General features: G+C 49.7%; 1 protein-coding gene across 1 annotated transcript; it reads left to right on the top strand.

Annotated features, from left to right (window-relative positions):
• Positions 1-2,226: 2,226 nt before the first annotated feature.
• Positions 2,227-9,460, top strand: URAD (ureidoimidazoline (2-oxo-4-hydroxy-4-carboxy-5-) decarboxylase). Its single transcript, XM_077155876.1, has 2 exons — positions 2,227-2,506; positions 8,755-9,460. The coding sequence occupies exons 1-2, from the start codon at positions 2,323-2,325 to the stop codon at positions 9,099-9,101; spliced, it is 531 nt and encodes a 176-aa protein (XP_077011991.1). The 5' UTR covers positions 2,227-2,322; the 3' UTR covers positions 9,102-9,460.
• Positions 9,461-13,519: the final 4,059 nt, after the last annotated feature.

Below are 13,519 nucleotides of genomic sequence, written 5' to 3'. Positions count from 1 at the left end.
TAAATTAGCTTCGTGCTTGCAGGAAAATTGCCTTATTTCCCAATCACCTTACATCTCATTGATTGATTTTATTAGTGAGACAGTCAAACAGGAAAAGTTAAACCCAAGAGTGCTTCTTTGGCATGAGTGGCTGAGTTCCATGTTAATTTGTTTAGTTTTTGCCAGTGTTGCTTCTATACTCATGACTATTCAATTGCCTAACTGTTTGTGTTTTAAAAGTTCATGTATTAGGAGGTTATTTGGAGTTCTACTATTATCCCACACACGTATTGTATAGAAAGAGGTTAGATTTCCAGTCTAGCAGAGAAAAGCATATATAACTCAATGTACAGAAATGTAGTAGTAGCAGTAGCAGCATTTCTGTATGCCAGGCAAGTGTTACCCTGCAAAGCCAGATTACTGTCTTCTGCCAGAGGAACTGGGAGTCTCCAAGCTTCAGCCACAGACAGGAGAAGCTGCTATGACACTGGAGAGACTACACTGTGCAGGGGTGAGTCCCAAAGAGCCATGCAACCAAAAGCCCCTTCGCCCTTAACTGCTGCTCTTCCTTCCTTTCCCACCTAGAGCAAGCCCTGGAGCGAGGGCGGGGTGTAAGGCAGAGGTGGTGGGGAAAGCTGGGGAGTCTGCGTAGGTCAGGACACGGGACCCCAACAGACCACGTCTTCCCCTTCCCCATAAGCTTATTCTGACAGGTCATGACTGTGATTAACTTAGACCTATGGTGCCACGGTGCCAGGGGAAATGGATATTGGGCTGTTGGGCTCTTTCTGTGGCAAAATCTGCTCAGATGAGGAAAACAGGGTATGTGACTCTTTGGTGGCAAAAAGGGAAGAAAAAGAAAATTTTGTGAGTGGTCCAAATGGAGAGATTGTTAGCCAACATCGATGTAATACTCTGTGACAAAAAGGAAACTGTCATAAGCACTTTTGCATATTAATTCATTTAATCTTTGTAGAAATCCTATCAGGCAAATACCATTATTATCTCCATTTCATAGATGAACCTACTGAGATACAGAGACACTCAATAGCTTGTCAAATGCCAGATGGTAAGCGGCAGAGCCAGGATTAGAACTCAGGCTCTCTGACTCCTGAGCCCATGCGCCTTCCACTGTGCAACATGGCTGGAAGCGACATAAACCTGCATGGTTCACGTACTGCTTCTTCCTTCATATTTGAAAGCAATACTGGCAGTGGCTGTTCTTCCGGCCCCAGGTAAACTGGCAGATTTCATCAGCTTCTCTTTAAGGGATGAAGTCTTGGCCATGACCCCATGACCCAAAGAGTCAAGGAAGGACCAGGCTAGGGAACTGTCTACACACAGAATGAGGACAAAGCCTGTGGCTGCTAGGGGGTTGTCGTGGGTCCTGTTGTCCACTTTCTCTCATGGACCATGGGGCAAATGCGACTGATTCACTACTGATCCTGATGCCGTCACTCTCTGTGACTTTTAATTCAGATGGGCATCAACATGTGACTGAAAGAACTTTCAGAAATATGTTTGTACTTTCTGTTCTAAAAGGAAATGGCAGCAATGTCTTTATTTTTAAGTTCTGACCCTTCCGTTTCTTTGACTTTACCATCCGTATTATTTTTGTTTGGTGGATACATAGGAACCATCAGGGTGTGAAATTTAATCTGTTAAATTAACCAACTCATTCATCCAGCAAATGTTTATTGTGTACCTCTCTTGGACTCAATTCTAGGCACCCAAGAGAGCCAGGCTCAGGCAATCAGTGGGAGCTGAGAGATGATATGCAAATAAAGAAGATAAGATAATTTCAGATAGGGTAGGTAAATTAAAGAAGAAAATAAAACCTAGTGATGTTTGAGAGACTACTGAGAAGGAGGTTATTCCTAAAACACCACATCCTGTTTAAGGAGCATTTATTAAGCACCTATTGTGTTACGAAAAAAAGAAAGAGCAAAACACAACACCTGTCCTTAACAGTAGCAACAACAGATAGGAAACCAGGTTCCAAGTGGTCTGACCTTTCTTTGAATCACCAGGGAAAACTCCATTGGAATGAGGATGACATAAAAATGTTGATAGCACCTGGCTCAGTTGCTGAGAGAGTTGCCCTTCAACTAGCAGGTTAGCAATTTCCCTGCAGAGGTCTCTGCTCTCTGGGTTAGAACCTTATTGTGTTTATTTATTGCATAAGCATTCTAGATCAGTTTTTCCCAGAGGCACATAAAACACGCTAAGCCAGTATTGTGTAAAAAACAAGCTTGTGCGGTCAGCAAATAAAACTTGGTGAAAACCTCTGCCTGGTTCACTCATCTGGAGTGGAGTTGGAATTCTGCTCTGCCTCCAAGTTGAATGCAGGCAATGGACATTGAGAAGGTCAACTCCATGGACTTTGGGGAATTTGTAGATGTGTTTGGGAATGTCATCGAGAGATGTCCTCTGATTGCAGCTGCCGTTTGGTCCCAGCGCCCATTCTCTGATTTGCAAGATTTAGAGAAGCATTTTTTTGCCTTTATCGATGCACTTCCACAGTCAGGTAAGATTGTAGAGTCAGATGTGAGGCTTCTCTGCAAAGGGGTTTCAAATGTACTTACCAAGATATCTTTAGATCTTTTAGTCTAGTTGCTTGTAATTGATATATCTAGCTAGTTATTTTTATTGTGAGGTCCAAGAAGTTTCCTAAGGTTTGGTGAGGAGGGAGTAAATACTTGCAGGGTGTTAAACCCAAAGTGGAATGAAATGAAATATATTGGTGAAGGTAAAGTAGTAGAACTAAGTCACGTGGAAGGAAGGGCAGGAGCTGTCTTTTTCCCAGGCCAGGGCCCCAGGGCCTCCCAGTGACTCGGAGGCCAAGGGTTAGATCGAGGACCTGTTCTCTCTCGGCCCCAGTATGTTCACTTTGAGAATGTCCTCTATGCAAGAAGGAAGACAGCTGGATATCGGAAGATCTCGGGAGCCTAGGGGAAAAGTGCAGATGCTGACATTTTCACCAGGAAGGGCCAGCTTGTACTGGATTGCTGAGGAAAACTTCAAATCAGCAGCTGCCTGGGGGAATAGGGGTGGGGAATAGGGGTGAAACATTGAAGGAATCCTGGAGACAGGGAAAAAGACTGTCTCTGTTGACTTCTGTGAGATAGAGGTTTAGGCAGCCCAAGTGACTCAGCAAGTCAGAGGTCAAGGGTCAGGCTGTCTGTCTATTGGGCCCTGTGTGGAGAAGTCGGAAATGAGAAGAAGGGCTGCCTTTGCAGAAAGGGTTTCCACAGAGACCTGGGGCTGGGAAGAAAAAAATGTCTTCTCTCTTTTCTTCTATAATAGAACCAACAAACAAAGGATGTTTTCCAACCAGCAGATGGAAAGTCTCCAAAATAAGGAGTTCTTTTATGTTCATTTTAGGCACGTCTAGGAAAAGTAGAGTGGTGCAAAATCAGAATGACAAAATATTGAGGCAGCGCGGACAGTCATCTAAGTTTCTTAGGACTTCTCCAAAACTCAGCTGTTCAGCTCAGCTGCAGGGCTCAGGCAGAAGGCGTTAGGGACTGCTGGTCGACCCCAGAGTTTTTTGACCAAATGACTCAAAGGAAAGAGCAAAAAGCCAGCCAAGCCCATGTTCAAAATGTTGACAGGAAAATAAAGGAAGCAAGAGGAAAGCCTTATAAGCCAGAGGGGGAAATTATTTTTAAAGGACATGAATCACCTTTTCTCAAAAAGGAGGAAAAACCCTTTGATTCCTCTTAATACCCAAATAGCTGGGGATGGGCTGTATTAAAAGAGAAGGCTAGCGTAGGTTTCAATCTCTTTATTAATTTGTTTATATAATTACTCAACAGATATTTATGTTGCGTTTACTCTGTACCAGGAACTTAGATAATAAAATACAAATTTCTCTATTTCCATCTTCTTTTCCACCAGAACCTGCCCTAATCCATTTGACCAAAGTTTCTAGTCAAGGTTAAATTCAGTCATGGATTTAGCGCAGGGGGGTTGGGACAGAATCTGATATTGCCTTATCAGGCCTGAGGCTTATATTTCATCTTCCTCCGAATCTGATGGCATCTCTGTATTCTGGCCCAGTGTGAGTGAGTAGGACATTGGGACTCAACAGAGTTTCGGTAAATGAATGAATAAGGTGACCTTGAAAGATGATGGATCCTAGTTATACTTCTCCCCCATACATTGTAACTGAGATGACTACATGGGTCATCTCAGTGGTGGGTCATGGGACAAAATGGCTGGATGCAGTTTGGATGGACTGTAAGGTTCTTTGCTTCTGCACTAGACCCTGTTCTTTGGAGAGACTTCCCTGCTGGCACAGCTGACTTGTCTGCCCTCTGCTGGTGTCCACACTTGACTCAGGCAGAGGGAAGTGGGCCTCAGTGCTGTCTGGATAGCTGCTCTGAATCTAATCATCTCAATATGTTAGCTATTGTTAGCAACTGTAATAGTTATAATAGCAATAGCTAAAATGTATTATACCCTCACTACTGGTCTGTTACAGGCATTTTCCCAAACATTTTACATTAGATAATGATTTAATCTTCATAACAAACATGTAAAAGAAGTTTTATTATTATCTCCATTTTAAAGATGAGAAAACTGAGGCACAGAAAGACAAAATAACTTAAGCAAGACTACAAAGCTAAGAAATGGCAGGACTAGGATTTCAAACCCTGATAGCCAAGCCAATAGCTTTTGAAGAATTTCCAAAGGACCAAAAAACAAAGTCTAAAACCAATTTCTAAGGGTGTCACTCATTCATTCACTAATTTACCCAATTCACATTCTTTCTTGAGGCTCCTGGCCCCATATTTGGTTGCATAGTCTAGTTTTACTCCTTGAATAGTAAGGAACATATTGGGCCTCATAGAGTCTTCAGATCATGAACCTAGAAAGTAATATACCTGGCCAAGGGCTACTTTTAGATGGTTTACAAAAACCCTACACTCTTAAGGTAAATCTGAAAATCCTTATTCTAGAGAAAACCAAGCTTGACATTCCATGTGCTATGATGACTATTGACCAGTAGATGGCAATCCAGGATTAAATATTCAACTCCAGCCCTAGCCCACAAAGTATATCCTCTCTAGCCAATCAATTCATAAAGACTGAAGACGAGGAAGGGCTTTCCAGGCAAGAGAAGGTTGAAACACACATACCGGGCCAACAACTTGAAACAATTCAGGATTGATTTGTGTCAAAAATCAAAGAGCGACATAACTTTCAGAACAGAGTTAATTATATATCCCTTTGTGGCATTTTGGAATTGCAATAATAATGCCACGATTATTTTACTTAAAATGCATTACAGAGCATAGTCATATTTGTTAAATAAATGAATGAATTAGACACTAGCGATTCCCTTACAATGCAGGCTGTAGGATTTTAGACGCGGCTATTAAAACGTTTATTTATTCATTCAAAAAAACAATCTGTAATACTCCTTCCCAAGAGTGATAGATTGGTAATGAATACTGAGTACCTACTCTGCCCCAGGCGTTGTTCTAGACACAGCGGATAGGACAGTGATAGGACAAGTGCCTGCCCTCAAGGAGCTTACATTCTAGTCAAGAGAAACACAGGATTAAAACAATGAATAAAATGATCTCAAAAGTTATTAAGAGGAAAACACATAATAAAGGAAGACTTTTTCAGCAGGTTGAAAGCTGAAGGATGAGAAGGAAGCAGCCAAAGATCTAGTAGAAGACAACTCTAAGAAAAGGAATCTGAAACTGGAGTGAACTTGACATTGGGGGTCACGGGAAGATCAAGGTAGTTGGAGAAGAATGAAGAGTGTAGGGATATGAGGGAAGAGGCAGGCAAGGGCTGAATGATGTAGAGCTTTTGGGGGGATAATAAGGAATTTGTATTTATTCCAATTGCAGTGAGACACCATTAAACTTCCCCCTTAGAACAATCATGGAAGGACAGCGTAGATGGAGTGGCTGCAGTAGTAAAATTGAGAGATGATGGCCACTTGGAGCTGGTTGTACTCCTGAGATGGGGAGATGTGGTTGGATTCTATACTGTATTGTAGAGTTAGAGCCAACAGGTTTAGCTGAGGGATTTGAACAGAAACAAAGAGGAATAGAGGGCAGCTCTTAAATTTTCAATTGGACAACAGAGTGGATAGCGGTGCCATTTTCTGAGATGACAGAGGTTTAGCATGGAGAGGATGAGAACTTTCAGGTGGCGAGAGCAACAGGGCCTAAGACTGGGAGCTGGGAATTGTCATCTGCAGTCTCCAGTCTCTTTAGGGTTTATGCGGTGGGAGTCGGGGTAGGAGTGTGTTTGGGATACAGCCTTGGAGGTGGAGCTGGGTGCTCACAGGCTGGGCTGGAGGCAGCGCTCCGGGGTCAGTGGTTTGGGGCAAGGAAGATGGCATCTTTTAACTGAGCTGGATCAGGTTTTCTTTCTCCCCATCCACCATCCCAAGCTAAGCCGGACTCCCATACTTTCGTTCATTTTTTATTTTTTAGTCCAAGTTCCTCTTTTTTTTTCAGTCACCTCTTTCCTTCCTTTTGCTCTGATCTTTTCTCGACTTCCTTTCCTCTTCGATCCTCCGCTCCTCTCCTCAAAGAGTGGACAATGCCAGCTCAGGCTTAGGCAAATATGAACCGCAGGGCGGTGTTGTTAGGAGAGCAGGTGCACCCCAGAGGAGTGAGGCACAAAGGGCAAAAAGGGCAAAAGGCGGGTCTGGTGCGCGGGGGACCACCGCCTCCCGCCCGGCAGCCTCCCTGCTCTCCGGCTCGAAACGTGGGGAGTCTGGTAGGGTGTGGTTAGGGACAGCCCCTACCCCAACTCCCTGCCTTCCACCCCTAGCTATGCCCCCCATCTCTTCCCCTGGTCTTTGGGAGTAAGAAATGCAGGGGGTGGGGGCGGGGTGGGGGGAACCTCTCAGAAGACTGGGTTTGAAACATTGCTTTGACGATTGGGGAGACTGAACTGCTGGGCGTGGGCACTCAAAGCTGGACATGCCCCTCCCCCCGCCCAGCCAGGACCATTGAGGGGGCAGTGGGGGTGGCTGCAGAGGGGATTGAGGCTGGGTGTCAGCTCTGGGCCGGGCTCCCCGGGGCCCATACCCTGCATGTGGGGAGTTTAACTCCTGCATTTTCTTACCACCGGGACCAAGCCTGAGGGAGGGAGCAATAAGGAACCGCTCGTGTTTGCAACGCCGAGGGGGCAGGATCCCTGAGGTCACTGGTGTCCTGAGGTGCCCCAGAACCTGTTAGTCACCTCTTTTCTTCGTTTTGCTCTGCCCAGGGAGCAGTTGGGACCCTGAAAGCACTTGTGGCTTGGAGTCCAGGTTCCAAATGCAGCTTCTGACATTGGCAGGGCACCTCACCCTTTCTGAGTCCTCTTTGAATCTTTCTTTAGAGGAGACATAACCCTCAGTGTCTCCCTACTTCTTGGGACAAGGGGTTCATGAGTTGGATAGTATGACCCCAAACATTCTTTCATTGGACAGGACCTCTGCTAGGTTTGGGTAAAATGAGGTTATACGATATTTAAAGGGATTTTTAAACGATCCCTTTTCCAATAGCACCTCATGCTTATTCCCAGCTCCACACAAGGCAACCGCTTTATTGAGGCGCAGTGAACTAGATACTTCTAACCACTCTGGCGGGGAAACACCTCAGTCCGGTTCCACTGGATTTACTACTACGAGCAGGAATCAAAACTCCATTTAGGCATTAGGCTCTGTGTTTCAGGTACATTAATTGTCTGTAATTCTCACAACTCCTCTGCAAGGTAGGTGCCGCCATCCTCATTTTACAGATTATGGCTGCCTGGTTACCATATCTGCAATCTTGCCCAACTCCACCCCTTGCCCAGCCCAAGGATTCTAATGTTCTCTTTAGAGGACAAAGTGAAAATGACGTGTCAGGGCTCAGGGAACACCCAGGTATGACACCAAGAGTTTCCAGTCTTAGGTCTAAGAGATGATGGGAAAAAAAATCTCTTCCAAGGAAACGTTATCTTCTGCAATCTCTTTGGGGTCTGTAGTCGGAGGAGGGAACGAGACGCGGACAGCGAGGGTGGTGGGAGGGTGCAATTTTCCTAAAAGGAGTAAAGCCACTTTAATTCAAAGAGCTATATGGGAATTTAGGCTGGAAATGGGTTTCCTAAATAAATCGTCTTCGAAGCTCTTTGGATGCCTAAGTCCATAAGCCCAAAACCCACACTTAGAGGCCACAAAATCCTGGACACGTATTCGCTGAGCTCCGTGGGGGTGACAGCCTTGTGAGTCCGCAGGGCTCCTGCCCTTCTCCTTTGCAGCCGCGAGAAACCCGCTGCCTGGCTTCTGCAGGAAGTCTTTAGGCCCTTGCGTCCGGGCCCCATTCGACATCAAAGCACCCCTCAGAGCAAAGGACTTTGAAAAGATACGAATGGCTCAGGCTCCTTATCGCGTCCCTGCTCTCTCCCGAGCAAGTCATAAATTCCGAACCTCGAAGGTCTCTCTCCCTCTCCGCTCTTCTCGCCCCAAGGTCTCAAAGGACAAACGTATCACTCCCCGCCCCGCCCCTCTGACCTGGCCGGAGCCGAAAGAAGCGAGAACCCGGGCACGTTAGAGGGGCGGTCGCCATGGGCCCCCCTGCGCCGCCGGGACCCCCGTGGATGGCCTGACCGGCCGTCCCGGGACTCTGTCTCGCTCCCCCAGCCTCCATCGGCGCCGGGCCGGACCGGGCCGGGCTCCGCTTGCCCCCGCGCGGCGACTACGCGGTGCCGGCAGCCCGCAGCCTGGCGCGCTTTGCTCTGCTGCCGGCAAGTGTCTGTGCTTCTCCGCAGGCCAAGAGGGCATCCTGCGCTGCCACCCGGACCTGGCGGGCCGCGAGCTGCAGCGGGGCACGCTCACCGCCGAGTCGCAACGGGAGCAGAGCGGCGCGGGCCTGGCGGACCTGGGCGCCGACGAGAGGCTCCGGCTGGCGGAGCTCAACGCGCAGTACCGCGCGCGCTTCGGCTTCCCCTTCGTGCTCGCCGCGCGCCTCAGCCCCGGCGCCGCCGTGCCCCGCGAGCTGGAGCGCCGGCTGCACTGCCCGCCCGCGCAGGAGCTGCGCACCGCCCTGGGCGAGGTGAAGCGGATCGGCCGCCTGCGCCTCGCAGACCTGCTCGGAGCCGACCCAGCCAAGCTGTAGCGGCCGCTGGAGCCGGGCACCCGGGCGCCCGAGGGGACGCACCCGCACCGCTGCCTGGCCTGGGCGCCCTGGGCGAGAGGCTCCCGCGGGGCTGGAGCTGCGTCCACACACCGCACGAAAGAAACGGGAAACTGGGGGCAGTTATCGAGTACTTAGCCCTTTTGTCACCGCAATCGGCGCCGTCCACCCTCGCGCGCTCGCCTTGCCAAAGTATTTGCACGGTTTAGTGCTTTGTTCCCAATTTATTCAGCGCGCTGCTTCCATTCTTCACCCCGTTTGCGGCCCAGTGACACTAGGCTTTGTGGATTCCAGCTCTTGTTGACTGCCCTGCTAAGCCCGAGCTAAAAGACAAAAAAAAAAAAAAAGACGGAAAGGGAATCTTTTGTGTCACAGCGGTTTGTGTGTTTTCGTTTTTTCCTTCTCCCATCTCATTTTCTGCTACCCGACATTTACATGAGAGCGGAAGCAGCTTTCTCCTCTGGGGCACCCACGGGACTGGAGCAAAGAACGGGGCTGAGTGCGGGACGCCGGGGAGCCTCGGGACGGGCGCGGTGGGTAGCAGGGACAGCGGGGAGCCCGCGGAGGGCCAGCCTCGGGCAGGCCGCTTTCGGCCCTAAAAGGAGGGTGAAGGGGGAGTCTACAAGCTGAATGGGTCCTTGGGCAGTTGACTCGGCAGAAGCTCAGATTGCCGCAGGAAAACCATAAATCCACTAAAAACAAAAACAGTAATACTCATTGAGTAGCGCTGTGCGTTGTGGGCCTCGGATGAAGGCGGGACAGAAAAGCGCTGATCCGGCGAGCAATGCAGGGAAAGCAGTGTCTCTCCCGGCAGAGAAGGCCACTCCGGAGAGCTGGGTAACCCCGGGGCTCCGCAGCCCCAGCTGCCTGGGAAGCGCCCTGCATTGCTGCCAGAATGTCCCCTGGGAAAAGAACAGTAGCGTCCTGCAGGTTCAGGAGAGGCAGCACCTTCTCTCTCTCTCTCTCTCTCTCTCTCTCTCTCTCTCTCTCTCTCTCCCTCTCTCCCTCTCCCTCTCCCTCTCACACACACAGAGAATCTAAAGACCCTATACTTAAACTACTGTTGGCAAAAGAGAAAGCATCCCATGTTCCTCACCCCAAAAGCAGATTTTACCCTTTTGAAGACAAGAACCTCTGCCAGTGGCCATCCTCAGTCCTTAGCAGCAACAAGAAAGTCCTTTTTCCATAAAGAGAGCTGTGGCTGGACCCAAACAGTTGGAATTCCCCCCAGAAAGAACTCACTGCTGGAGCACTAGACCTGTTAATCAAGAAGCCTGGTTTCCCGGTTCCCTGTCTTACAGGTGTAGGGGTTGGTGGTAAGCAGAAAAGCTGGTGATGGAGCAGATGCTGGCGCCCCATGCTGCACCTCCAGCCCCCAGCAGAGCATCGTGGGTCCGGCCTCGGGGACCTGGGCCTGTGGTGGAGCTTTCTCTGGGTGTAAGGAGCCCAGGTACACGTCACCATGAGTTTGACAAGCACTTCCTGTGCCCTGGGTCCCGGCAGCTTGGGATGACCTGGGGCCTAAGGCTGGGTGCCTTTCTCCTTCCAGCCCGGGGAACTTGGGGGCTTTCCTGACTCACACCAGAAACCTGCTGCTTGGCCACGATAATTTTCTGACCCAGGATCCAAGCACCACAGGCTGGGGCTGTGACTCAGAATAACGCACTGTGCAGAAGGCACCCTGCCCAAACCTGGGGCTAGTCCAACTTTTTTAGATCCATGAGCCGCCCAAACAGAGAGTCTTGGCTCTTTATGAGAGTGTACTCAATGTAAGCAGCACGCGACCCATCTGGCTGTTCCCGGGGTATTTTTAGCACGACTGCAGACTTGGTGGGACCTCTCAGGCACAACTCGGGGCTCGGTACTGTAATCACATGGTTACATTTCAACAGTTGGAAGCTTGTTGGGGAAATTGTTTATTCCTGCAGGAAGGGGTGCGGGTGGTGGTGGGAGACTAAGGATCCGCCCATTTCAAAGGAGCTGGGCAGGGGAGGGGGGTGGGGGCCTCGCAGAGACTCGGGGCACTTGCAGCCGGGAGGGGCGCGCGCCCTGGGCCGAGGGCCGTGGCGGCCCTGGACGGTGATGCGAGCCTGGGAAGGGCCACGGCAAAAGCCACCGCAGGCTCCTGCTACCCCCTCCCCGGGGAGCGACGGGGAAGAGGCCGCTCCCGGCGCGGTGGGGCGACCGAGGTCTGGCATCGCAATAATCTCCGGCCACATCTGGGTTCAAACAGCCTCACGACCCTGGGCTTCCGCCGGCCTGAGCTTGGAAGAGAGGTTTTCTCCTTTCGGTCTTCCCGTGCGCAGCATGCGGGAGACAAGCCGGGGCCACAGGGACCGCGGCCGCCGACTTCGACCTCCGCGCCCCGGTGAAGGCGGTGGAGGTGAGGAACCGCCTGGGGGGCGTCCTGCCAAGGTCTTCGCGGGCAGAAGTGGCTGGTGCTGATTCCGGGGTGAACAATGAATATTTTATTTATTAATTCGTTAGTAAAATAACGGTGGTGACTCCAAGAAGAGTTGGAGGGCGAGGAGTGATAGACATTTCTGTAACCGACAATCCTTCCGTGCGCACGCTCCCACCATGTGGGGGGGCTGCTTCGTGGATTCCCGTTTCCCCTTGAAATGTCAAGCCCGGCGGGGCTCATGCTCCGAGTTAAAGGAACCCGGAGGGAATTCACGGCGTGATCGTCAGCTTCATGCGGCCGGGACGCTGAGTGGGGCCTGCCTTCTATTTAACCGCAGGGGTAGGCTTTGGCACGTGCACCCCAAAGTCTACTGATATTATTAGGGGAGACAAGGGGAGGGCAACATTTAGTCTTATCTAGGAATTTTCATTTCAAATTTGACACATTTCCAGACATTAGCCAAAGAATCGCTTCCTTTTCAAAAAATAAAGAAGAGCTCTTTTCAGAAAAAAAGTGTTTACCATGACACTAAAGTATACCTTCTTTGGCAACTGGAGAAATAACTGGGAGGGAAGTTGTGGAAAATTCACAGGTAACAATTTAGTAAACGAATAAACCACAGTTAGCCGGTGCATATAAGAAAGGGAAATAGATAGGATAGGGGGATGTGATCAGAGCTCTCCCAGCACCACCGCCAAGATTATTCTTGCATGTCTGGGTTGGAGGGGACAGGGTGCAGATACTAGCTCCTTGAATCATGCCAGGTGGCTTTGTGTTGGGGAGGCAAGGTTTCCTGGGTGGCTGCAGCAGTTGTGGTAATACTCAACATCTGTGCAAAGCATTGGGGGTTGCAAAGAAGTGCACACATAGTATCTCATTTAATTGTAAGGACTGTGCAACCTAGGGAAAATCACCAAACCTTTCTGGTTCTCCTCTAGGATGAGCGCCTCACCAGTGGGCCCAGTGACTCTGTGCCAGCCGAATCTGAGTCCATTTTTGGCCACATAAACTCATCCTGTAGAGCTTCCTAGAAACATATTTTCATATAACAAACGAAGGTCATGCCAGGCACGAGACAATGGAGAATGAACAAATGTTCATTGAAGTCCTTCCACATCGAAGCCACGTGGTAAAATTTGGCTAGTGACCATCTGATCTCCCCAGCATCAAGTATTCCCTCAGGGATGGAAGCTCCACTCCCGGAGGGGGTACCAATCTGTGGGACTCCCAAACTCTCTCGGGGCTTTGAATTATTCTCTGTACTCATCCCACTACATAGAATTAGAGTTTGTTACGAAACGCCCAAACGGTGCCCAGAGACCCTAATCTCAGAGGAAATGAAAAGGGAAGAAGAAAATGGGCAATTGCCATTTATTTGCTTAACTTTTACACCATGAGCAAAGCCAGACTTCTATACCCAAATACTATCCCCCTCTCTTGGGACTATTTCCCTGGATCTCCCGGCTTTGTGAGTAAATTTTGGATGGAACAGAAAAAAGAAAAGTGTTTTCTCTGCCTTGGGTTGGAGGAAAACTTGGCCATCTCTCCATCAGAGAGAACTGTTTTCCTTGTGGCACCCTTCCTGTTCCCTGGCTCCCAAGGGGTACAACAGATCTACCAAAGGGTTCCCACGAGTTCTGAAACTTTTCCTTAGGTAAAAGGGGCCAGACACCAGGCGGGGCGTCGTCTGCGCCTATGAATGGTGTTGCGGCAGCTGGGGGCAGCTGCGGCCCCTCTTGGCCCCTCTCTGGTGCTGGGATGAGTCCCGCGGGCTTCAGCAGGGCCCAGGGGCAGGTGGTGGTCTCTGGGTTGGCTGCACAGAATGGACACTGTTATCGATTTCCTTCCCAGAGATGTCAGCCGAGAGGACTGTGGCAGGGCAGAGTGGGGGGTTGTTGGGGTCAAACCGTCCATTACTGAGCCTTCCTTTGTGTGCGGGGATTGCTGATGGAGTGCAGGGAGGGCGGACCTTGGAAACTCCACCCTACATGGAGAT

This window comes from Tamandua tetradactyla, chromosome 4, assembly GCF_023851605.1.
Source record: "Tamandua tetradactyla isolate mTamTet1 chromosome 4, mTamTet1.pri, whole genome shotgun sequence".
In the NCBI taxonomy this organism is placed as follows: domain Eukaryota; kingdom Metazoa; phylum Chordata; class Mammalia; order Pilosa; family Myrmecophagidae; genus Tamandua; species Tamandua tetradactyla.
The sequence above is the reverse complement of the archived record's forward strand: the minus strand, read 5'-3'. Positions and strand labels throughout refer to the sequence as shown.

Coding starts and splice junctions, on each gene's coding strand:
- URAD (XM_077155876.1), top strand. CDS start 2,323: ATGCAGGCAATGGACATTGAGAAGGTCAACTCCATGGACTTTGGGGAA. Junction 2,507..8,754: donor CGATGCACTTCCACAGTCAG/GTAAGATTGTAG, acceptor GCTTCTCCGCAG/GCCAAGAGGGCATCCTGCGC.